Here is a 24,470-nt window from a genome sequence, read left to right on the forward strand (position 1 = left end):
AGAACAACCATGCAGTGCCAAACTTCCAATATTGTGCTTGTGCATGGACATTCACCTAAACTAGCGTGACATGTGACCGAGGTCGAAATCCTCTACGGGTCTACAGCTCACATGTCGCACCAGGCCCACATGCTCGTGACAAAATCACCGTGAAGTGGTGATACATAGTTGCAACACGAACATGCTAAATTTATGGTGAATTAATAAAGGGCAAGTTAAATTGCATTTAAAATTAAGGAGGAGTGGTGCCTTGTCGGCAAAAGGAAGTGTAGAGAGAAGAAGGCATCTTTTAAGGTGGGGGTTGTCGGTAACGTGTTGTGTTTGAACGTCTATACATTCATACCGAGTGAACGCGACAAAGTGATTAAGTTGTGTCAATTTAATCATTCATTTAGGCCAGTCTCAATGAGATTTCATGAAGAATTTTATGACATTAAATATTATTAATTTTGCTGATATGACAATAAGAAAGAAAGATGGAGTTTTATGGGATGTGATGAGAGTTTCATCTAGCACAGTTAGCTAGTTCTCAGTTTAGGTAATTGTGTCTATGAAACTCTCACTGAGACCGATCTTAGCTTATTTGATGATTGTTTAACCCATTTAAATAGTTTTTTTTTTTGAGAGGAAGGTAGGGATTTCATTACTCAATTTTGAGTGTTTACATCAATAAAAAAAGGAAGAGAGGTAAGCCAAATATGTCGGCCAACCCCTAGAGTACAAGCATATTTAGCAAGGAAATGAGCCTCTCTATTTGATTCCTTACCTTCGTGTGCAAAGCGCACACAGTCAAAAGATTTTGATCTCTGATGAATATCCTGAAGAACCATCACATAAACACAACGGGGCATTACATTAATATTATTGATAACATTGAGACAATCTGATGCCACCAGCACTTTATTTATTCTGCAGTCCTCTGCAAGAGCCAGCGCCTCCAAACAAGCCATTGCTTCAAGAGTTTCGGGATCGGAGACATTCTGTACAACCAAAGCACTACATGCAATAAAAGCCCCCTGATTATCTCTACAAACTGCTGCCACAGCTCCATGTGAACCTGATTTACTAACAGCAGCATCTGTTTTTAACTTGGAGAAACCACTCTCAGGAGCTCTCCAACATTGAGATCCTAATCTTGGCTGACACTTGCTGGTTTCCTTGAATTGGGCTCTGTTCACAAACTCCAATTCTTCTATTAAGCGCTTGGTCATGGTCATAATTGAGAAGGGGCTTTGCATAATCCCCTCATGAATAAATTTTCTTCTAGCATTCCAAATGGCCCAACATGTAACCAAGATGTGAGTACTTTCTGCTTGTGGAACATTGCTGCACATAAAGAAGAGCCATTGCTTAGGATCAACAATACGTAAAGAAGCTAATAATTCAGAGAGGTCTTCGTCTAGCAAAGCCCAAACGCACCGAGACATTGTACAGCGCAGCAAGGAGTGATCCCATGTATCATCTTCTGCCCCCACATATTTTGCATTCTGGTGTTGCTGCCAGATTCTTCCTTTTCAGCACACTCGCTGTAGGAATTGAGTCAAGTGCTAAGCGCCAGCAAAACACCTTGATTTTTGATGGAAGCTTCAGTTTCCACAGTTGTTTCCACTCTTTATAATTCCTTCCAGCATCAGAACAGCTACCACGACCTTCAAAATAATCCTCCCTCCTCTTCTTAGCTTCAATCAACATCCTATAAGCTGAGCGAATAGTAAATAGACCATTTCTTTCATGATGCCAAGCCCAACAGTCTTCTTGCTTCCTCATACTAAGTGGAATTTGGAGGATAGCTTCACTGTCTATTTCCAAGAAATATTTCCTCACTTCTTCAGATTTCCATGACATAGAAGTATGGTCAATGAGCTCACAAACTCTTGATGGCGAATTAGCTACTTTTGAGGCTATAGGCGTGAACATTCCAGTTCTCGGAATCAATTACAGTTCCAAATATACGTGCTTTCACCATCACCAATACGTTTGATTAGCCCTTGCTTAAGCACTTCAATCCCATCACATATAGCCCTCCATGTCTTAGATGGATTGTTCCCGACTTGCGCGCGGAGGAGATCGCCAGATGGAAAATAAACAGCCTTCAAAATCTGAGCACACAGGGAATTCGGATTAATAAGAAGGCGCCAAGCCTGACGAGCAAGCAAAGCTAAATTAAAATTTTCAATATCTCTGAAGCCCAACCCACCCATATACTTTAGTTGGACCATTTTGTCCCAAGCTACCCAGCATGTTTTTCTTTTGCCTCTTTTGCTGCCCCACCAAAATTTTCGCAGTAAAAAATTTATATGCTCACACAACCCTCTTGGTAATCTGAAGCATCCCATAGTATAAGTTGGAATGGCTTGGGCAACAGCTTTAATTAAAACTTCCTTGCCCCCAGCAGATAGAGTCTGTTCTAGCCATCCTTGCACTTTATTCCACACTCTATCCTTAAGGTAATGAAAAGAACCATTTGCTGATCTACCAACTTCTGTAGGCAACACACAAGTATTTCTCATTTAAGGATTCATTTTCTACGTGAGTAATTACCTTAATCTCATTGCGAGTTGTTTGCCTACACCCTTTGCTAAAGAAAATGGATGATTTTGCAAGGTTCACCTGTTGACCGGAGGCATCACAATATTTCTGAAGAGACTCTTGCACCAATCTTGCATTGCTCTCTGTAGCTCTCAAGAATAGAAGACTGTCATCAGCAAAAAGTAGGTGATTGATCTTCGGAGCCGTTTGCGCAATCTGAATTCCCCGGATACGCTCTTCTCCTTTGAGTATACTAGAAAGTCCTTCTGCGCAAAGCAAAAATAGATAAGGAGAAATTGGGTCTCCTTGTCTGATGCCACGAGTTGGATTGAAAGCTTGTAGCCGTTCTCCATTAAAAAGGACTGAAAAGGAAATAGATGTAACACACTTCATTATTTTATCAACCCACATACGGCTAAAGCCCAATTTTAACATTATAGCCTCCAAATAGCTCCATTCTATTCTATCATAGGCCTTTGTCATATCTAATTTCAAAGCACAATGCGCATTAGATTTTGAGCGATTTTTCCGCATAAAATGCAAACATTCATAAGCCACTAGGACATTGTCGGTGATAATTCTACCATGGATGAAAGCTGATTGCTCATTGGAAATGATATCAGGAAGAACCCTTTTCAACTGATTTGCCAGTGCCTTGGATATAACTTTGTATATCACATTGCAAAGACTTATTGGTCGAAATTGGTTCAAAGTTACAGGATTCTGAACTTTTGGAATAAGAACGATGAACGTACCATTTAAATAGTTGTTAGCTTGAATAAAGATCTGTTGTTGACGGATTGTTTAACCTGCTTATTAAGTCAAAGTATGAAAGATTGTCCGAATACATAGCCCACGAACTTGTCAGAATTCAAATGGGTATGGGAGCTCACTGAATCACCCAGTAGCACCTAGATAGCGAGCCCATATAAATTGATGAAGCTGATTATCTGAACTTTTGCATATGAATAAATGAATCTGATATCTGAAGTATTGTGGAATTCGAAAAAAAAAAGTTGTGGTTATGGCTCCTAAAACGCGCTTTCACTTGCTGCTTCATCCAGATCTAGAATATAATTATTTTGAAGATTATAAAAATGTAGTAAGTAATATTTTTATAGAGAAATTAGTAAGCGCTACTCCTTCCATCCTAAATTTAGTCATTTTGACTTTTCTAGATTAATATAACTTTGTTATGCACCTATAATACATACATAAAATTTTGACTTTTCAAGATTCATAGATTTTATTATACATCTAAATGTAACATTTATGTAGATTTATAGCAAAGTATATAAATTTAGAAAAAGCTAAAACACTTAATAATTTAGGATGAAGGAATTATTAAAATTTTTTAAAAGCTCCCACTATGTCATGGTTAGGGATGTAAATGGATCGGATGCGGACAGATATTACTAATATCATATTTGTTTTCATATTTGTGTTCAAATACGGAGTCGAATACGGATATTATTGGTTTTTGTCGGATAAGATTGCAATGAATATCGACATTATAAAAATATAACTTTTAAGTATTCAGATACGGATCGATTATGGATATTGAATACTCGAAATCAGATACAGACAGATAAAAATTATTCCAAACTGAATCGAATTCGAATACGGTCGGGAAATATATATACTATTTACCTCCCTAGCCCTAGTCTTTTTTTTTTTGAGAGGACCCTAGCCATAGTCTAGTCGCAGTGACGAGCACAGGCTCGGACCCAAAATTCGGCAGCGGCAATAAAAGTAGGCCCAAAGTAGGCCCGAGACCTCATGAGCAGAGTCTCTCTGCTCGCCGCCTCTCGCGCTTTTTTCCTGAGAGAGAGAGAGAGAGGGAGGCGGCTCGGCATGGATGAAGGCGAGTGCGCCCTGGGCGGCGCCGCGATAGGCGAGGAAACCCTAAACTACGACGGCGATGACGTCGAGATGGCCGACGCTGACTCGGACGCGGAGGAAGCCCCCGCAGCTGAAGTCTCCGCCGCCGCCGGAGGAGTAGGCGGCGGTGAGCAGGCGGAGAAGGGTGGACCAGAGGGTAAGAATAAGAGGAAGAAGAAGAGGAACAAGGGGAAGAAGAAGAACAAGGGGAGGAAGGACGGGCCGCCCACCGACATCGCCGGCATTAATCGGTAAAACCCCTCGCCACCTAGGGTTTTTATGTTTTGATATTGTGTTTGCTTTTCTCGAACCGGCGGCAGTAAACTTGAACCGCTGGATGAATTTGCCCTTATTGCATTTAACGAATTGGACATTTAGAGCCCAGAATTGCTAATGCATTTAGGTGAAATTTCTGTATGGAGAAATAGTTTCAGTTTCCCTGATGGTAATTACCTACAATAACACTGCTCTTGTAAACAGATGCTCTCCATGATCATAGAATTGCGTTTTGCAATCAGCATTCATAGTATCTTATATCAAACGAATTTGAAGTAATTCTGTCTTGATGGCGTGGTTGCTGTTAAGAATATCATAGGTTTGTGCCTTATATGCCATCACTTATTCTGATCTGAATAGGCTTATGTAGAATTCGGCTTCTGAACTGGCATCGTGGCAGACTGTTTTGTTTGACAAACAACTTGAAGTTATTTGTATCATGATCGGTTTGTTATCTCGTGTCGGTATTCATCATTTGGCTTCCATTGCCACTTATTCTTTCCAAGGAAAGACTGTTTTCAATTTGCACTGAATATATGTTAGGTTGGCTAATTTCACTAGTTTTTATTCCTATTGCAGATTTGTTCTGAACACTTGCAAGCTCTTGAAGGAGAAGAAGTCGTACCTTGTCTGGGAAGCTGTTGGCTGCCTTGGTGTCACTGCTGTCAGTGATCTTGTTAGAGAGGTATTGTAATGCTTATGTTGAACAGTAATGCTGAAAGTTTATCTGATCAGTGTAGGAGTTTATTTAAAGAATTAGATTAACTAATAAATGGATTCTTCCTTCTTCTACTTCATTTCTTTTTTGCTAAATCTGTACGAATGCCATAGAATATTTGTATCTTAAGCTAGTATCGATCTTTTTGTTTTGTCTGGCACTTCAGTGGTAGACTGCTGTAGTAAGTTGCCATACCCTTCATTGGAGATCTGTTGCCGACTGCTCTTACAAGCATCACTGCCTCGGTTCTTTTTGCAGTTCCTTGGATTTGTTTGTTTTGTGTACTTGAGAGATTTGGAGTTATTTCGGAAGAATCTCTGAAAAATATTACCATCTACATACTTGATTTGGTGACAAATCAATTGCAGTTAAGTTTCTATTTCATAGCTACCTCCGTGCTGTCAGTTCGAACATACACAGATATACCATCATCAGTAACCTAAAAGTCATCAACAATCAGTTCTAGGAGTTAGTATATATATAGTTTTGCGTTAAAACTAGTGTTTGATTTATAGATGGATATTCGTGATACTTGGATGTTTATTATTTCCTGCTTGTTATCCTAACAAATATATTTGATTCTAGGTGGAGGCTATTCAGAAGTGTGGTGGCCAGACTATTGCTGATGGAAGCCGTTTTCGCACTGGTGGTGGAATTCTCTGGAACATCTTAAAGTCGCGGGAACCCAAGGCTTACAAGAAAATAATGGCAAAGGGGAAGGAACTTGAGGTACACTTTTATATTATTATGAATGGATTAGTTTTACGTATAGATGCTCACCACAGTAACAAGAACAGCTACTAGACCTTTTAATCCCAAGCAAACTGGGGTAGGCTACAGGTGAAACCCAGAAAGAGTCACAAAAGAGGACAAAAAAGTAACCAAGGTATAGATGTCTGCTGCTTTAGCCTTCAGCAATCATTCAAAAGAGATAAATAGAGTAATCTCGAGTTCTCGACTCGCTTAACTTGTATTTTTTTTCACAACTTTCTACCTTTCCAAAACAACTTCTGGTATCATTGTTCCTGGCTATCGTTATAATATAAACTGTTGATGAAATCATCAGTGTCTCTGGCATTGTCATTCTTCTTTCAAATGAACCTAGATTTGTGAACACCTCACTGCCTGATCGAATTAGAATTCAGTTCGGGGTTAGATTGCTGCCTCATCAATGGAAAGGAATATTGAAGAATTATTGTGGGTTTAAATTTTTTGCCCTGTAAGAATTATTCTTTGTTGACATATGTAACATTATGCCATCTTTTTATTCGCTCAATGATCCTTTTTGGCCTCTGTTGTATGGTATTAACTTATATACTTATTTCCTCCTTGCAGAAGCAGTTTAGGTATACAAAACGACCACAGATGAGCAGAAATGAAGATGCAAGTTCACAGGGCAGTGCATTAATTGACGATGAAATCGAAGAGCAAGAGCAAAAGGAAGTGTTGGATGATCCTGAGCAGTTGGACGATGCAGAGAAGTCAACTCCATCAGACAATAAAGCTCATCGCAAACCACTAGCGGACAGAATTCGTGTTCCTGTTGCTTATGATGATCTATTTGAAGAGGGAGAGATACACGAAGGAGAACCACAAAATGGTAGCATTTGAAAGATTTGCCTCGACATGAAATGCGAGCCGACCATAATGGCAAGAGTTATGTATGAACTAGTGAACCATCACTGCTGTGTAGCAATTTCCCCCCAAACATGAACCCCCGTGGTCTTGCAGTGATGTGTGCGATGGATGAGAATTTTTTTTTGTTGCGCCAAGAACCAATGATGCCTGAATTCAATGTTCGATGCAAATCGTGGTTATACAAGTATATTGGTGTATAAATGTGTTTTTATCATTTTTTTCACCAGAATGGTTGGCATTGTACTTATCGTCGTGGTGTTAAGTGTTGGTTTTGGCTTTCTACGGAGTACTAGGGTAAAAGTACAGCGATGACAAGCTTGTGTAGTTGTGTTGATTTGCGAACCAAAATTTTGTCAAATCTTTTAGAATTTCACTTCAGCGTTTCGCCCAGACAGTTCATTGTGTATCTGTGTTATAAATTCTCGCCTATTTCAGACCTTGGTATCAAATTTCCAAATGTGCCCTTAATAAATTTCGGTAAATTTTTTTTTACAGAATTACTAGTAAATAAATTTAAAATGTTTTTAGTGGAACGGCTTAAAATTCTGTCATTCCATCGCAAACCCGCCCCCAACGGAACAGCGAGCGCTCGAAGGGTTGAATCGTCGTCTCGTCCGGGCGGAGCGGGCCATGGAGACGATGGCGACTAGGAGGTGGTGGAGGCGGCGGGACAGCGGGGACGATGACGCCGACGATCTCGTCCCCATGGACACCCAAGGTACGATGTAATTTCAGGCGCGCATCCCCCGCCCCCTGGCCGTTGGGGCTTTTCGCGCTGCTGATTCCACGAACCTGATTCATTGTTGCTGCGGTGATGCGTTTCGCAGAGCAAGAGGAGCTGGTCCGGTCGCTGGAGCAGAAGCAGGCGCAGCAGAGCCGCCGTTGGAGGGTGCGTTTCCGATTCCACGATTCCTTCGACATGACCGTTATTAGGATGAGAGATCTTGCCATGGGCGCGGGGCGCTGGTTTCTGTCTCGATTTGGCGATTCCGTGCTCACATCACCTACTGTTTTGCGCAGCGCGTCTTCGCGGGGTTCCTCCTGGGTTACGCGGCCTTCCTGGTCTACTCCAGCTTCCACCACGCCTGGTCTCCTTGGGAGCTGGTTGGTTGCCTAATCCAATCTACTATTCACTTGTTCTTTTCATGGCCTTTGGTGATCGTTTATGCCAAATTATTGATGTATACCTAGTACCTGCCATCGATTGGGGTCACTCGCCCCAAATTCATTCTATGCTGGATCAGGATCATAAGGATCAAAATCATGTTATTTTGTTTTGTTATTACTAGTCACTGTTGATATATGCAGTACTGATATATACTTTTTTACACTTTCTTGTGTCCTGATAACTGAATATGCTTGCAATTAGAAATAACCAGTCACTGCTGTATGCTTGGCACTTGTGTGACATATCACTATTATTGCAAGAATCAAGTTTTTTTATTGGTAGTTTGGTACGGATGTTTGGTTATCTATTTGCCTTAAACTGTTCTTCTCCAATTAACAGCGGTACCATGCTTACTTCATGGAAGATTTGCCTGCACCAATGGTCATAATTGCAGGTTTGGTATCTTATTCAACATGATATATTTATAGATCACAAAAAGTCATTATGTTGGTGCTTATATAGGGTTCTGCTTTGTACAGCCGTATGTTCCGGTGCCCTATTGTTCACAATGCTTATGTCTTATATTTGTTCTACTTAGAGCCTTGGACTTCCCTGATCATTTCAATCAAAGAACAGTTAGCTATTAGCAAATATTTGTAATTATGATTTTTTGTATCCTACCAGTAGGCGGTCATAAACTTATGATTCTATGAAAAAGGCCAGTACAAATGATATTAGTACCTTACGAATACTTGTTGTTATTAATTCGTTCAATTAGGATTTCCATTTTATCCTTTGATCCCCAAATAAATAGGAGAACATGGAGCTCATAACCTGATAGGCACAAAGGCATATATATCACCTAACTCAAAACAATCGTTGATCTGAACATTCGTAAATGTGAAATTGCAGATTGGATAGCTGCCCTAGCATGTATCTTTGCCGTTAAAGGATTACTACAGAATTCAGGCCCATCAAAGAAGTGGATATGGTATTCATGCTATATTGGCATTTTGGTAGCCATCTTTTGGACATACTACATCTTGAGGTATACGATCTCAGTCAATTTATTCATCTTTTTCTCCTTCCTGCATCAGTCAAATGCTTTTTCTAATAGGCTAGCATTTCAAACAATTCATGTCATGCCAGTACTGTTCTATCAGTTGCAGCTACATTAGCACACCACAATCATGTCCAGAGATTGTCATTTCTAACTGTTGGTGTTGTAGGTTGCCAAGAATTCGATGGGATGTGGCATGGCTCCCACTTGGGCCTCTAATGTATGAACTTGAATCTCTCATTCCATTCATTTTCTTTCAGCGACTACTGATGAATAGTAATAACGAACATATTGTTATCTTCTATATCTGGTTTCTGTGCAGAGCTGGTTCATTGAGCCTGTATGTGGACCATGTGCTGGTGGAGTCGATGCTCGATATCAGCACATTGAGGAGTTACACGTATAACTTCAAGGCCTTGTAATGTTAAGTATAGTTTTCCTCACTCCTGTGTAGCTGCATCTGCGGAAAAGGCTCCTGTAATTTCTCTTTCACTTTTAGAAGGCCCTTGGTACCAGAATTGTGAAGGTCACTTGTTACATGGGTTAAGACGAATTTTCGACCTCGGTGACTACGGCTATATTTAGTTCGCGAAAAAGTTTGAGTTTTGGTATTATAGCACATTTCATTGTTATTTGACAATTAATATCTAATCATGAACTAATTAGGCTTAAAAGATTCATTTCATACAAAACAGTTATACTATGTAATTAGTTAATTTTTTTAACTGCATTTAATGCTCCATGCATGTGTCTAAAGATTCGACGTGACGGGTACTTCAGGAAATTTTTTGGGGACTAAACAGAGCCTACTTGTGCATCATTTTTTCTTTGTGATGGATGTATGTACAGGCTGTGATATCATTGGCGCTACAGCGTTTAACTCTAGCTTCTGGTGACGTTTGTATGAAATTTGATGGGGCGCTGACGCAACGGCGTTTTGCTCTAGCTCCTTTAAGGCTCTAATCTCACGATGTAAATTTCATGCCGTGTAAATAGCCCATTTCGTGGCTTTTGTTGTAGTGATGCTCGGGTAAGCAACAAAGGAAAAAGATAGAGTAAATGGCACCTCAGGTCCCCAAATTTGTCCTGAGATTTCGTTTGGATTCCTGAACTCTCAAATCGTGCGTCTGGATCACTAAACTCTGCTAAGTGTTTCATCTAAGGTCCCAAATGCGCCACGCAAGTGTCTGAAGCCGAAGTGGCATGTCACATGTTGTCACGGTGGCAAATATTTACAAAAACACCCCTCCAGAGTTCCCTCTTCTCCTATTTGATCCTCTCTCTGCTAGATGTTGCCACGGTGGCAAATATTTAAAAAACACCCCTCCAGAATTCCATCTTCTTCTATTTGATCCTCTCACACACACAAAATTGAGTAAATATTTGATAGTTTAGGGACTTAGATAAAATCTCGGGACAAATTTGGGGACATGTGGTGCAATTTATTCATAGAATTATTTCGTTTCGATAGATTCCTTATATTCTTTGTTTTTACGCGAGTAAAATCCCAATATTCATCGACTAGTATAAATGTGAAAAAAATGGAACAATGCAAAAATCATGTTGACGAAAAAGCCCATTTGAGCCTGGGAGCCCGGGCTATCTTTTTTTTTTTTTGAGAGCAGGCTATCTCTTGTTCTGGCCGCCACAGCTCTGTGCTCACAAGTCGCAACGGCCGAGTCGAATGCGAGACGGGAACACAAACAGATAGCACGCCGCGGGCGCCGCCATGGAAGCCTCGTCGTCCTTGCCGATGCTCGCCGCCTCCAGCTTCCTCCACCCGCCGCAGCTGCTGGCGCCGACATGCCCCCGCCGGGCCGTCCCCTTCGTCCGCGCGGCCGCGCAGGCACTAGAAGCGCCGGAGGCGCCCAAGGCCCCGCGGCCGTCGCCCAGGCGCAGCGCCGTCGCCGAGGTCAAGGCCTGCCCCGACCCCGTAGCCGCGCTGAACAGGTACTCCCAGGCACCGCTCGTTGCTGTAAACTTTCAACTCCCAGAAATTGTCCGCATCAGCTGTGGACTACGCGATTAGTTTTTGCTACCAAATGAGGGGACTAAAATTCGCAGGCTCTGCTTCCATTGGCAGAGACAAGATAACTAATAGAATGTTAGGAATTAGGAAGGTTCAGTCACTAGTTCAGCGCTGCTGGATTTGAATTGAAATTGAAGCATGCAAATTACGCCCTCGTTTGCAGGTTTGAGGATGTGCTGCAGACACAGGACTGCAACATAATCTTGCGCCACTGTGGGGACACCAGGCGCTGGGATGACCTCTCTAAGGTAGTGTTCAGGGACTCCGCATTCTCTGATTAGTTCATGCTCCGGAAGAGTGGGACTAGCGAGGAGAGTTGCCGATAAAAAGCAAGCCACTGAACTTTGTGTGTTTCAGGTCTTTGAGTGGATGCAGGAGCGCGAGATGACCAACGTTGCTTCCTATAGTAGTTACTTCAAGTACCTTGGACTGAGTCGTGACCCCGCGAGGGCACTGCAAGTGTACGGTGCCATCCAAGACCGCCTGATGCGGGTTCACGTCTCCGTCTGTAATTCGGTTCTTGGGTGCTTGGTGAAGAATGGGAGGTTTGATAGCAGCTTCAAGCTCTATGACGAGATGATACGCGAAGGTCTATCACCTGATCCGTTCACCTACAGTACAGTACGGGACTATGACCCTTTTCTTTTCTGTCAACATTTGTGATATGTACCCCATTTTTTAATGGCTAGGAGGGCATGGATTTTGAAATAACTCTCTTGTATTGTTTCAGCTGCTATCAGGGTGCATGAAGTTGAAGCAGGGTTACACTAAGGCAATGGGATTGATCAATGAGATGAAATCCCGTGGTCTTCAGATGGATAGTGTAATATATGGCACTCTTCTGGCAATATGTGCATCTCATAACTACTGTGAGGAGGCTGAAGTATATTTTCAGAAAATGAAAGATGAAGGCCATAGTCCTAATCTGTTCCATTACAGCTCCCTGCTGAATGCATATTCAGAAAATGCTGATTATGGAAAAGCTGAGATGTTGATGAAAGATCTGAGGTCCTCTGGATTAACACCAAATAAGGTCATTTTTCTTCTTCTTGTTCAATGATCATTTGTTAGTTAGCTTGAATGTATATTCTTTAGCAATATGCCTAAGGATATCTGCACATAAGTAGGGGAAGGGTCAGCAAACTCTATCTAGTTTCTACCAGAATTTACCATTACCTACATTATCTGTTGAACAGACTTGGCTGACATGGATTAAAGTGGCATAGAGATTGGAGAGCACTGGTGCTCCTGAATGTTTCTAAATAGCATCTTCACATTGTTATTGTCACCTTTTTTTCCTCAAATATGCAGGAGAGCTGCATATCATTGCATTAAGAAGAGGAAAAAGGCCAAAATAAGTTACACACACCACTACGCACCCAAGACACACGCCACTGCCCACCTGTTTCTTTTTTGAACTCCTATACAGCTTTACCTGCACTCAAGGAGTTTATTGTATTACACTTGCAGGTTATTTTGACCACTTTATTAAAGGTGTATTCTAAAGGCGGTATCTTTGAGAAGGCTAAGGAGCTGCTAACTGAACTGGAAGCCTCTGGCTTTGCTCAGGATGAGGTAAAACATGTGCTCTGACACAGGAGTACCTTGTGGGCACGCTTGCATGGTCCCTTAAATTGATCAGATTTATATTTATGCTTTGGTCCATGTTATCATAATTCCTTAATCCTTACTGCGTCCAGATGCCATACTGTATATTGATTGATGGCCTTGTCAAAGGCGGGAAGATAGAGGAAGCACAGATGCTATTTAGTGAAATGAAAGGAAAAGGTGTCAAATCTGGTATGGTATATAGCTGGGTAACAAATTAAATTATCTTACTTTTCTAGTTTCTTGTTATAAATATACAGATATGATTTTTTATGATATACCTTTTTTTTGCGCTATAAATATGTGATCCCAGCGACTAGCTCCTGCCAATAGATTATTATATGGTTCACTCACTGTGTACATGTTGACTAGCTGAAATTAAGCACCTCGAATTTTATTTAAGTTTCCTCTAAGAAAGTTATGCTGCATGGTTTTGTTACCTGCATGCTCCTATTTAGTGTGTTCTAGCTTTCCCGCTTCAGGTTGTGTTGAGGAGTCTTATGTGGCATAGTATGTGGTAATATAATGATTTTCTGGAGCTTTACCCAAGCACTCTCATGCTAATTTCTTGTCCTCATGTTGACTATTTGTATCTTATTGACATTTTCTGAGGTGCTTATCTTCTGGTCTCTGCAGATGGTTATGCATTTAGTATCATGATTTCAGCATTACACAGAGGTGGTCATCATCAAGAATCAAAACAACTTGCAAAAGAATTTGAGACTGAGAATGCATCATATGATCTGGTTATGCTTAATACATCACTGCGCACTTACTGCAGCACAAATGATATGGAGAGTGTAATGGGGATGCTAAAGAAAATGGATGAATTGAACATATCACCTGATAATATTACATTTAATACCTTGATAAGGTACTTCTGCAATGCAAAGGTTTATCACCTAGCATACAAGACGATTGAAGATATGCATACAAAGGGTCATCAATTGAATGAGGTACTTTTTGTTCTCGTACTCTTGATCCATTTGATGCATCATTCCTGAGTTCTATCCTAAATCAAACCTCAGCTATCACATCCTTGGTATTCTGTTCATTCTTGAGTTTTGTATTCTGCATGGGATTATAATTACCTCTTTCGTATGCGCAGAACAAGTGCGAATACGCAATTAAAGGCTTAGATGGTTTTTGTAATTTGATTGGTTAATCTTGTTATCATCAAAGTATTTGGAGCATACTCAAATAGTTCTTCATTATATTATGTCTTAACATTTTCCATTGTTGACTGAACTGTTGAACCAAAATGTGTTTTGAGTTGACACACTTGCAGAAGAGAGTGAGGGATAATTGCTCAACTTCCGAAACATGCTTTAAGTAAGCTTTTTATGCAGAAAACATATATGTAGTTGATAAATTTTCTCTGTCTTTCCCAGGAGCTTTGTTCTCATGTAATGGTACAGCTAGGAAAAGCAGGTTTTCCTTCTGAAGCATTTTCTGTATATAATATGTTGAGATACAGTAAGAGAACTGTACATAAATCTCTTCATGAGAAGGCTTTAGGCATCTTAGTTTCAGCAGAACTTCTCAAGGATGCATACATAGTTGTTAAGGTAATAAAATATTACTGCTTTTGTCCTTTTGGCATTTGCTACTGCAATGCAATGTCTTTTGTTTGTTTTTGTGTCCCCACTAAACATATCAAATTGAACAGGACAATGCTGAGCTGATATCTCCTTCATCTCTGGAGAAGTTTGCTAGATCTTTCATGGTATCAGGAAATATAAATCTTATTAATGATGTCATGAAAGCCTTAAACCGCTCCGGGTGGCGTGTCAGCCAGGTGATGGCTCTGTACCTATAATGTCTTTTGATACCTGTTTGGAATTTTATCGCAGATTTCAAATGGTATACCCTTATACCCTTGAGAGAATTATTCTGGATGGTTCGTTCTGAGACTCCGAGAGTCCAAGTTATACCCTATACCCAAACACTAAATGGTTAAGTTAACTAGGCTTATGCCATCAGATACTCTGAAATGCACAGTTTCATATCAAGTGCACAATTCCCATGGTATTATTCTGTTATATGTCCCGGTGCCCTTGAGATAGAGGTTAAACCTTGCGCATTTCCACTCATGATGCCTGAGTGCCTGCACAAATGTATTTGGATTCCAATATTTATTTATAATTCATATGTCTCAAATAGGAATTCTTGTTAACCTGTATTCTTTTTTATATTTATCATACTTAGGAAACTTAAAGAAAAAACTTGTGTTTGGGTGCCTCATAAATAATAATACACCTAATATACCTACTAATGATGAAATAGTGTCATTTAGGCCCGGAAATGGTTTTTACAAGTTTCTGCTACCTGATTTTGGCAGTTCTTTTTCTGTGCAAAGGGAACAGTATCCCTTAGTTTCTTCTGCTGCAACTAAAGTAATTACAGATTTCCTACATTCTCAACTTAATTTGGCTTAGCAATACAATTGTTGCTCTGGCACTGGCTTGTTTAAGTGGCTGCTGTGGATGGGATCATAGAATCAGAGTTTTAGGATCTCAGAAACATGATTAAAAAACATTATGTTTTTGAGGCGAACAAAAAAAAATTTATCAGGCGAACAAAAAAAACATTATCACGCCACTTTCAAGCAACTAGGTGGTTCATGGTTGGGAATAACTAGGTGCATTCTTGACAGTAGCGATGCACTGATTAGTTACTGAGGGAATTTTTTATTATGGCAAAATTAATTTCCACTACCTGTCAAGTCTTACACGAGCTGTTTTGTAGGACATAAAATGGATCTACTACTCTGTACTCTGTTAAACTTGATTGCTTCATTAGTTCTTGTACTCTAATGATTCTTGAAGCCTCATCTTCATGATAATTTTGTGAAAATATGATTACTCCAGAATCGCTGGTTTTGTCCCCTGCAAAGTTGGGCTTCATGTTTATTGCTGGTCAATTTGGGTCTATACTGCCATATTTTCAGACTTCAAGAATGGCTCGGGCAATACTGGGCTTTGACAGGCCTGTCCTGGCCCCAGATATGACAGTTATAGCAAGCATGCTAACTTACTCTTCCTTCCAATGCTTAACATAATCATTGCATTTACAGGATATCTTTGGGAGAGCAATTCAGAGATACATCCGGAAGCCTGATAAGAAGCATCTACTGTTGTGCCTCTTGGACTGGATGACTGGACAAGGCTATTCTGTAGACTCGTCATCAAGGAACTTGCTTTTGAAGAATGCACAACTTTTTGGCCAAAATCAACTTATAGCAGAAATTCTTTCTAAGCAGCAGACAGCATCCAGGACCATTGGCCAAAGACACAAAAAATGATTTAGGAAAGAATTGTTGTATATAAATTGTTCGTATCCATCCGAGAAGCTCATCATTCTGTAAGCCACAGTTTATTGTGCTCAGAATGGTTGGTCAGATGACAAGGTATCAGTTATCAGCTTATGTGCGGATGTGCTTAGATTCCTGCAACGACCTTCCATGGAATTTCACATTAATAGAGGCAATAATTGTTGTATTCCTCCAACCCTAGATGGGTGGGTATATATAAAGCCTATACATGGGCCTCTAGATGGGCCTCTATACACACGGGCTCAATATACTCCAACCCCCCCTCCCCCCCGCAGTCTGAACTACCGGCGCAGCGATGTTTAAGACTGGACAACAAGAAAGCTAACATCCCCCCGCAGTCTAAACTACCGACGCAGCGGTGTTCAAGACTGGATAAGATGAGAGTACAAAAAGAGTACAAAGGGCAAATACCCCCCCGCAGCCACAACTAGCCACCGGCTACGTTGAGGCTGGATCGAAACTCCGAGAAAGTCGAGGAGGGCAGCCCCTTGGTGAAGATGTCAGCAAACTGGGAGGTAGTCGGGACATGGAGGACCCGAACATCGCCGATGGCGACTCTGTCGCGCACGAAGTGTAGGTCGATCTCCACGTGCTTCGTCCGCTGATGCTGGACGGGGTTGGTGGAGAGATACACGGCGCTGACGTTGTCGCAGTAGACGAGCGTGCTCTTGGCGAGCGGGCTGTGGAACTCCGCCAAGAGCTGTCGTAGCCAGGACGCCTCCGCCACGCCGTTAGCGACTTCTCGGTACTCTGCCTCGGCACTGGAGCGGGAGACAACCGGCTGCCGCTTGGACGACCAGGAGACCAGGTTGCCGCCCAGGAAGACGGCGTAGCCGGAAGTGGAGCGACGAGTGTCCGGGCAGCCAGCCCAGTCAGCGTCGGTGTAGACCACTAGCTCAGCAGAGGACGAGCGGTGAAGCACCAGGCCGAGGTCCACAGTGCCACGGACGTACCGGAGGAGTCGCTTCAACGCAGCAAGGTGTGACTCCCGGGGATCATGCATATGGAGACAGACCTGCTGAACAGCGTAGGTGAGGTCCAGCCTGGTGAAGGTGAGGTACTGCAAAGCACCGGCCAGACTCCGGTAGGCAGTAGGATCAACCACCGGATCACCCATATCAGCAGACAACTTCGCCTGAGTGTCGACAGGAGTGGAGCAGGACTTGCAATCAGTCATCCCAGCCCGCTCCAGAATATCGAGTGCGTACTGCCGCTGGTGAAGGAGAAGACCAGACGGGCGAGGCTCAACAGTGACGCCCAAGAAGTGGTGGAGCTGACCGAGATCCTTCATAGCAAACTCCTGCTGCAGAGAGGAGATGACACTCTGAAGCAACTGCTGACTGGAAGCTGTGAGCACAATGTCATCGACGTATAGCAGCAGATATGCAGTCGCATCCCCACGGTGGTAGATGAAGAGAGACTGTCGGACTTGGCCTCGGTGAATCCCAGTGTCATCAAGAACGTGGCGAACCGAGAGTACCAAGCCCGAGGAGTCTGCTTCAGACCATAGAGAGACTTGTTGAGCCGGCAGACCATATCCGGACGACTCGAGTCCACAAATCCCGCTGGCTGAGAGCAGTAGACAGTCTCTGACAGAGTGCCGTGAAGAAACGCATTCTTCACGTCCAGCTGGTGCATAGGCCACGAGCGCGAGAGCGCAAGCGAGAGGACTGTGCGCACAGTAGCGGGCTTCACCACTAGGCTGAAGGTCTCATCATAGTCCACGCCAGGTCGCTGAGTGAACCCCCGGAGAATCCAGCGAGCCTTGTAGCGCTCCAGTGTGCCATCAGCCCGACGCTTATGCGTCCAGATCCATTTGCCAGTCACCACATTGCCACCAGACGGACGCGGCACGAGGTCCCACGTCTGGTTGGCAAGAAGAGCCGCGTACTCCTCTTCCATCGCATGACTTACTCCTCTTCCATCGCATGACGCCAGTGAGGATCCGCCAAGGCGTCGCGGACAGAGGAGGGTACCGGAGAGACCCGCGACTCTCCCTCGGTGGCGGAGAGAGTCGCGGCCTGAGACGCCATCCGCCGAGTCACCATGGGATGGATATGCCGAGGATCCCGATGGACGACTGGCGGGTGGTACACCTCCGGCGCGGCTCGAGAGGGAGCCGGAGGAGGCGGCGGCGGCGGCGGCGACGGCTCCGGTGTCGCAGAAGCCTCCGGAGCAGGAGGTAGTGCCGATGTTGTCGCCGAACGGCGCCGGTACACTTGCACCGGCTCAGCGTACCGCCGCGGCGCCGGGGTCGGCGCCGAGCGACGCCGGTACACCTGCACCGGCTGAGCGTACCGCGCAGGGGCAGGGGAAGGCACCGGGGCCGGGCGTGGCGCAGCGGGAGACACCGGGGCCGCGCGCGGCACGACCGGAGGTCCGGGGGCCGCGCGTGGCGCCGGGGCCGCGCTCGGCGCAGCAGGGATCACCGGAAGTGGTGCCGGTGCGTCGGGAAAACCTGCAGGAAAATGACAGACAGGTAACGGTGGCTGAACCACCGGGTCAGTCGGAAACAGAGACGCCAGCTCGGGATCAGGAGAAGGTGTGGAAGAGGTGGAGTAGGGGAAATCCGACTCGTCGAAGACAACGTGTCGGGAGATCAGAACGCGGCGAGAGGTGAGGTCAAAGCATCGATACCCCTTGTGGTCAGGGGAGTACCCGAGGAACACAATGAGTCGAGCGGGGCGCCAGCTTGTGACAAGCGGTGGCGGACGTGTTAGGGTAACACGCACACCCGAAGACCCGAAGGTGGTCGTAGCGAGGAGGGGTACCGAAAATAGCGTGGTGTGGAGTGGGAGCAGGAGAAGCAGTGGACGGAAGACGGTTGAGCAGGTAGGTGGCGGTGTGGAGGCTCTCAACCCAGAAGCGCGGGGGGAGAGAAGCCTGGATCAGAAGGGTGCGCACGACGTCGTTCGTCGTGCGAATCATCCGCTCAGCCTTGCCGTTCTGAGGAGAGGTATACGGACAAGACATACGCAGCTGAACACCCCGAGACAGGAAGAAAGACCGGGAGGTGGAGTTATCGAACTCCCGCCCGTTGTCACACTGGACGGCCTTGACGGTGAGGCCGAACTGAGTGGACACCCAGGCAAAGAAGTGGAGGAGGGTGGGGAAGGTCTCAGACTTGGCGCGCTAAGGGAAAGTCCAAGAGTAGTGAGAAAAATCATCAACAATGACCAGATAATATCTATAGCCAGACATGCTGAGTACAGGAGATGTCCACAGGTCACAGTGAATGAGATCAAAGGCATGCGCAGCATGCGAAGAAGAAAAAGAAAACGGAAGTCTAACATGACGACCTAACTGGCACGCATGACAGAGGTGCTCAGCAGGAGCCCTAGTACATGGAACATCAGTACTACGGTGGAGCTGAGCCAAAACGTCGCGGCCGGGGTGACCAAGCCGGCGGTGCCAGGTGGTAGAAGAAGACGTCACGGCAAAAGCAGAAGACGAAGAAACCGAAGGCGAGGCAGCGGAAGCAGGAAGCCGAAGAGTGTAAAGGGGCCCCGGGCTGTCACATCGGAGGAGCGGACGCCGGGAAGCCGAATCCTTCACAGTAAGACCAGAGGAGTCAAATTCGATAGAACATGAGTTGTCAGCAGTAAACTGGCGAATAGAAAGAAGGTTGTGAACCATTTGAGGAGCAACGAGAACATTAGGAAGACGAGGAGCAGAACCCACGGCGGTGACAGGAAGGCAAGACCCATCACCAACCATGATCGAAGAAGGACAAGAAGGGTGTGGGGGTCGGATAGAAGAGAGGATACCAGCATCGGGAGTGGTGTGGAACGAGGCACCCGAGTCGGCGATCCACTCGGTGCTGGTCGGCGGCGTCAGTCCCATGGTGCTGAAGGACTGCGCCAGAGCGGCCTGGTCCCACCCCCCAGGACAGGTCGGCTGCTGGCTGGGCTGGGTGGGTGGGGTCCAGGATGGCGCGAAGAGTGGAGCAGCACCGGTGAACATGGCCGCCGGCTGGAGCTGAGGACGAGGCCCCCCTCCCGGACCCTGGAACGGCCACATCGAGATGCGCCCTGACCATGGGTTGCTGAAGGATGGCCAAGGCGTACCTCCAACGGCAGGGGCAGGAGCGGGAGCCGGAGCCGGTGTCGGCGCGCCCCGACGGCCCCCACCGGTACCGGTGCTCCCAGAAGCAGAGCCACCAGTGCCACCACCACCACCCCGTCGCCGGCGGCATCCACGGCCCCCCCTCCTCCGGTCTGCCCGGCGGGAGTAGCACCAAGGAGGGAGGTGGCAGGAGCAGCGGAGGAGGCCGGTGGAATAGCAACGAGTGCGGCGGGGGTGGGCGAGGACGATCCGGGCGCGAGACAACTGGTGATCTCCTCGAGGGCGAGGTCGTCCCGGACCTGCAGGAAGGTGGGTAAGGGCCTCTGGCGGGCGATCCAGCCCTTCAGGTGGTCGTAGGTGCTGCTCAGTCCCCGTAAGACATTGAGCACCAAGACCCGATCGGACACCGGATCCCCGAGGTCGTGAAGAGCATTGGCCATGCTCTTCATCCGCCGGTAATACTCACCGACGGAGAGGTCCCCCTGCACGAAGGTGCGGAAGGTGGCGTCGAGCTGGAGGGCGCGGTACTCGGCGTTGCCGAGGAACTGCCCCTCGAGCGCCACCCAGGCCTGCCGCGCGGTGCCGCCGTGGACCCTGACGAGGTCCTGAAGGTCCAGGGAGATGGTCCCGAAGATTCAGGACATGGCGACGCTGTCGAGGCGCAGCCACGCCACGTCCTGCGCCTCGATCGGCAAGTCGACGAGGACGTGGTCGTCGAGGGCGTAGCGGCGGAGGACGCGGGGTCGAGGAGGACGGAGACCAGGGCCCTGATGTTATGGACTCCGGCGGCCTGGAGGTGGAGCTGGGCGACCATGGGGTCGGTCGGGTCGTACCAGGCTCCAGATCCAGCGGGCGGCGCCTGGCGTGAGGAAGAGGCGCCAGGTTCGGGGTCGATGGGCAGCTGGCCGGAGGAGGCGCGGAGGAAGCGCTCCGCCTCGGCGACCCGGAGAGCGGAGGTGTCGGCCGCGGCGCGCTCGCGCTCCCTGGCGAGGGCAGCCACGCGGACCTGCTCCTGGGCCGCCGAAGCCTCCGACTTGGCGGCGAGGAGGGCCGCGGCGAGAGCGGCGTCGGCCTGCTGCCCGCAGAGGGCGGTGGCGGAGAGCGGCGCATCCGCGGGCGACATCCCGAGGCCAGGCCACGCAGCATCAGGCGCGGCGTTGGCGGCGGGCTGCTTGCCCGCGGCGACAGCGACGCGGTGGGCCGCAGCGGCGGCGCCGGGATCCTGCAGCAGCGGCAGTGCGGCCTGCAGGGCGGCCAGATCGGTGCCCGCGGCCTGCAGCAATTGTGCCGCGGCCCGCAGGACAGCCGGATCGACGGCGGCGTGGTGGGCGGCGGCGGCCTGCGCAGCCTCGGCGCCTCCCCCAGCGGCAGCAACATCGGCGCGCTCGGCAGCCACATGATGGGGCGTCGGCGGCCCGGGGGGCACCGGCCCACGGGGAGGAAACCCAGGGGGCGGCCCAGTAGTGGGTGGCCCAGCAGTGGGCGGCCCAGCAGGAGCCGGTTCCTCACCCGCGTGAGGCTGGGGAGGCGCCAGAGCGGCGCCCGCCGTGCCCCCAGCAGGCGGATCCGCGCCGGGCAGCGCCGCCAGGGCGACGGCCGCGCGTCCAGCTGGGTCGACGGCGCCAGATCCGCCCGCCGCGCCCGCGCGCGCACCAGCGGCGGCGGCGGCGGCAACAGGAGCAGGCAGGGGTCTCCAGGCGGCGGCGGACGGGGCGACGGTCCAGGCGGGGCTCGGAGCAGAGGGAGGGGTGGGAAAGAGGAGTGGGAAAGGGAGGAGGAGGCCGGCGGCCGGCCGGCCATGAGCCGGCGGCGGCGGGCAGCAGGAGTGCCGGCGACGGCTGGTAACAGAGGAGAGAGGAGAGATGAAAACCTAAGCTAATGATACCATAATAAAGGCAATAATTGTTGTATTCCTCCAACTCTAGATGGGTGGGTATATATAAAGCCTATACATGGGTCTCTAGATGGGCCTCTATACACACGGGCTCAATATACTCCAACACACATTGTGCCTGAATTCATTCTCAACATTTCATGGCTGAACTTGTGTCTGCCTTTTGTGGCCAGGAACTTTCCTGTGAGACATGCTTGTTACACGAGCCGTACAGTTGGTAATGAAGATGGTATAGGCTGTCCTTGAATGGTGTGTATATTAGTTTATGGATTGTTCGATAGGCTTACCAGTAAGTCTCCATAACATTTCTTTACAGCCAATGTAGAAAAATGTTGGTTTTGCTTTAGTGGGTTGTGCTTGTTGAGGTCACTGTACATTTGTTTGACAATAAGCATGCTTGTTAGAGTGATTTGGATTTGTTGATATTGTACATATATTTGGTGATGGTCTGGTCTGATCGATCTTGAGCATGGAAACAACAGTTTCTATGTAAGATGGATTAATCAAACATACCAATGTAGTTAGTGGGATTTTTATTATATGCTACTACTGTACCAGAATTAGATAAACTCAGATTCAGAAAAACTTTGCTATTCTTTGGTTTATTTTGATTGGGTTTGGGGCATCAGAATACCCCCCATATTCAAACAAAGGAAGCATGCTTTGATCCAGATTTGAAAATCTTTGTACAAAAAAGCACACAGAATCCAAAAAGGAATAGCAAGAATCGAATGATAGGAGAAGGGCACTTGAAAAATAATAATCTTTGGCATCCGAATTCCAAACAAAGTAACATGTAATAGTACTCGCCATTGCATTGACTAGTTCCTGCATGTATAGCGTGTCACTGGATCTAAGACAATAATTAATGTTGAGTAATGCCACCAAATTCTGAAGGACTATAAATTTCAGAAAGTAACCAGTGTCTTGCCTTCCATGGCTAAACTGCTTATTTGGAGATAAATGTTGATTTGTAGATTTGACTTTTATCATATGCAAGCACAGCAAAAAAAAAAATCTGCTGGAGTTGGATGCCTTCTAGAAATAAATGAAGATAAAGGTTGTATCTATGTTGTGCAATAAAAGAAGGGGGATATTAGCTGGAGGTTCATATAGTTCATGCTAAACCAAGGTTTTAGAGTATCCATTGTTATTTTTGCCCTTTTTTGTAGGATTGTCATGTGAAACTATAGCCTCCTAATTGCTTTCTTTTGGTGGCTCAGGTAAATTGCAATAATTCAGAGGTTTACAAGGTTCATCTCTATTGAGAGGTTCAAAATTCTTTGTCTCCATCACTGAATCGGTGCCAGTGCTGAGGTGACTTGGAGAAAGAATCGTGCTCCAGTTTGACAAGATTTATTTGCTGATGGTTACATAAGATGTCGTTTTCAGAGATGCGTCCATGGCACGAACTTATAAACAATGATGTAAATAAATAGCTAGAATATTTTTTCTCTAAAGCTGAGGATGAGTATTTTCTTATTCACACATCCCTTTCATCTTGAGTTTAGATATTCAATTCATGGTTGGCTGTATGGTGGGGACTCTATGATTGAGTTTACAGTAACCACCACCTGCAGGCTGCAGGATCTTTTCGATAAAAATCATCCAATCAGTTTTGAGTCCACATATATTCGAGCACATAATATTCCTCTATTCGTACAGTTTTGGCCAGTTTTGCAGAATCTTGTTGCGTGTCGAGGCTTCAAAACTATGCCCCTATTTAATTGTCTTTTTATCTCCTTGCAACGATGATGGCTCTCGTCTTCCATGCAAGTAGCACCGAAAGAACAAGTTCATTGCATCCAGACAAACTTGCAGTGCAGAAAGTCGTCATACTGAGCTATATTCATTGAGTGGGACGTCCTTTTTGCGTCGTTGCCGGAAACAAGAGTACAAGACTTTCAGGTACCCAAGCATATCACACTGGTTCTGGTTCCCATCTAATTTCTGACGCTTTAGCGTTAAAAGGAAAATCAACCTGCACGTATGATTGATTGAAAGATGATCTGCTCGGCCAGAATATCAAGCAAACTTAAATTACAGGAGAAAACTGCGACAATTTCCCCCCTGAAGTGTTCCGGTGCATCTCAATTTCCTTTTCTTGCTATTGTTTGTTCTGGACAATCAAAATTTTGCGCTGAGCCCACGACTATCTAAAGAACAACGACAGAGGGAAAGGACAAACTTGGGTGGTAAAGGGCTGAAATTCAAAATTCTTGAGCAAATTTTGTCCGAGTTCCTTGTTGACATTTTTCATTTCTTGGGCAAGCGATGTCATCCACCTCTAGTTTAGCCCCATCCTTCACTCAACCACCCACTGAAGGAAA

At 46.0% G+C, this 24,470-nt stretch overlaps 3 protein-coding genes and 1 long non-coding RNA gene across 7 annotated transcripts; 3 read left to right on the forward strand and 1 right to left on the reverse strand.

The window, feature by feature from the left end:
- Nucleotides 1–949: 949 nt before the first annotated feature.
- LOC120709560 lies at nucleotides 950–1,618 on the reverse strand. The gene is made up of 2 exons (XR_005689731.1): nucleotides 1,420–1,618; nucleotides 950–1,326 (listed from the first exon to the last, which is right to left on the reverse strand). It is a non-coding gene; the product is annotated as an uncharacterized LOC120709560 (long non-coding RNA).
- Nucleotides 1,619–4,309: 2,691 nt separating this feature from the next.
- On the forward strand, nucleotides 4,310–7,256 carry LOC120709561. Its single transcript, XM_039995224.1, has 4 exons — nucleotides 4,310–4,661; nucleotides 5,266–5,371; nucleotides 5,990–6,133; nucleotides 6,740–7,256. Exons 1-4 carry the CDS (start codon nucleotides 4,384–4,386, stop codon nucleotides 7,013–7,015), a joined length of 804 nt encoding a protein of 267 aa, XP_039851158.1. The 5' UTR covers nucleotides 4,310–4,383; the 3' UTR covers nucleotides 7,016–7,256.
- A 329-nt stretch (nucleotides 7,257–7,585) lies between these two features.
- LOC120709563 lies at nucleotides 7,586–9,872 on the forward strand. The gene is made up of 7 exons (XM_039995229.1): nucleotides 7,586–7,760; nucleotides 7,870–7,931; nucleotides 8,063–8,146; nucleotides 8,550–8,604; nucleotides 9,063–9,198; nucleotides 9,380–9,430; nucleotides 9,533–9,872. Exons 1-7 carry the CDS (start codon nucleotides 7,673–7,675, stop codon nucleotides 9,630–9,632), a joined length of 576 nt encoding a protein of 191 aa, XP_039851163.1. The 5' UTR covers nucleotides 7,586–7,672; the 3' UTR covers nucleotides 9,633–9,872.
- A 985-nt stretch (nucleotides 9,873–10,857) lies between these two features.
- Nucleotides 10,858–23,769, forward strand: LOC120709562 (pentatricopeptide repeat-containing protein At1g10910, chloroplastic-like). Of its 4 annotated transcripts, none has more exons than XM_039995226.1 (12): nucleotides 10,858–11,160; nucleotides 11,403–11,487; nucleotides 11,597–11,860; nucleotides 11,970–12,272; nucleotides 12,710–12,814; nucleotides 12,940–13,039; nucleotides 13,484–13,803; nucleotides 14,239–14,415; nucleotides 14,517–14,645; nucleotides 15,924–16,323; nucleotides 22,303–22,429; nucleotides 23,364–23,769. In XM_039995226.1, exons 1-10 carry the CDS (start codon nucleotides 10,940–10,942, stop codon nucleotides 16,149–16,151), a joined length of 1,932 nt encoding a protein of 643 aa, XP_039851160.1. In that variant the 5' UTR covers nucleotides 10,858–10,939; the 3' UTR covers nucleotides 16,152–16,323; nucleotides 22,303–22,429; nucleotides 23,364–23,769. The 4 variants fall into 4 exon arrangements, with proteins under 4 accessions (XP_039851160.1, XP_039851161.1, XP_039851162.1 ...); XM_039995227.1 differs by having other exon boundaries at nucleotides 15,924–16,256; nucleotides 22,314–22,429; XM_039995228.1 differs by lacking the exon at nucleotides 22,303–22,429 and having other exon boundaries at nucleotides 15,924–16,256; nucleotides 23,364–23,675.
- Nucleotides 23,770–24,470: the final 701 nt, after the last annotated feature.

This window comes from Panicum virgatum, chromosome 5K (assembly GCF_016808335.1).
Source record: "Panicum virgatum strain AP13 chromosome 5K, P.virgatum_v5, whole genome shotgun sequence".
Lineage (NCBI taxonomy): Eukaryota > Viridiplantae > Streptophyta > Magnoliopsida > Poales > Poaceae > Panicum > Panicum virgatum.

Excerpts from the sequence above, each read along its gene's own strand:
- LOC120709563 (XM_039995229.1), top strand. The coding sequence starts at position 7,673 with ATGGAGACGATGGCGACTAGGAGGTGGTGGAGGCGGCGGGACAGCGGG. Across the intron at positions 7,932-8,062 it reads AGCAGAGCCGCCGTTGGAGG|CGCGTCTTCGCGGGGTTCCT; the intron begins GTGCGTTTCCGA and ends TGTTTTGCGCAG. Across the intron at positions 9,431-9,532 it reads CTCCCACTTGGGCCTCTAAT|AGCTGGTTCATTGAGCCTGT; the intron begins GTATGAACTTGA and ends GTTTCTGTGCAG.
- LOC120709561 (XM_039995224.1), top strand. The coding sequence starts at position 4,384 with ATGGATGAAGGCGAGTGCGCCCTGGGCGGCGCCGCGATAGGCGAGGAA. Across the intron at positions 4,662-5,265 it reads GACATCGCCGGCATTAATCG|ATTTGTTCTGAACACTTGCA; the intron begins GTAAAACCCCTC and ends TTCCTATTGCAG. Across the intron at positions 5,372-5,989 it reads TCAGTGATCTTGTTAGAGAG|GTGGAGGCTATTCAGAAGTG; the intron begins GTATTGTAATGC and ends ATTTGATTCTAG.
- LOC120709562 (XM_039995226.1), top strand. The coding sequence starts at position 10,940 with ATGGAAGCCTCGTCGTCCTTGCCGATGCTCGCCGCCTCCAGCTTCCTC. Across the intron at positions 11,488-11,596 it reads GCTGGGATGACCTCTCTAAG|GTCTTTGAGTGGATGCAGGA; the intron begins GTAGTGTTCAGG and ends TGTGTGTTTCAG. Across the intron at positions 13,804-14,238 it reads AGGGTCATCAATTGAATGAG|GAGCTTTGTTCTCATGTAAT; the intron begins GTACTTTTTGTT and ends TGTCTTTCCCAG.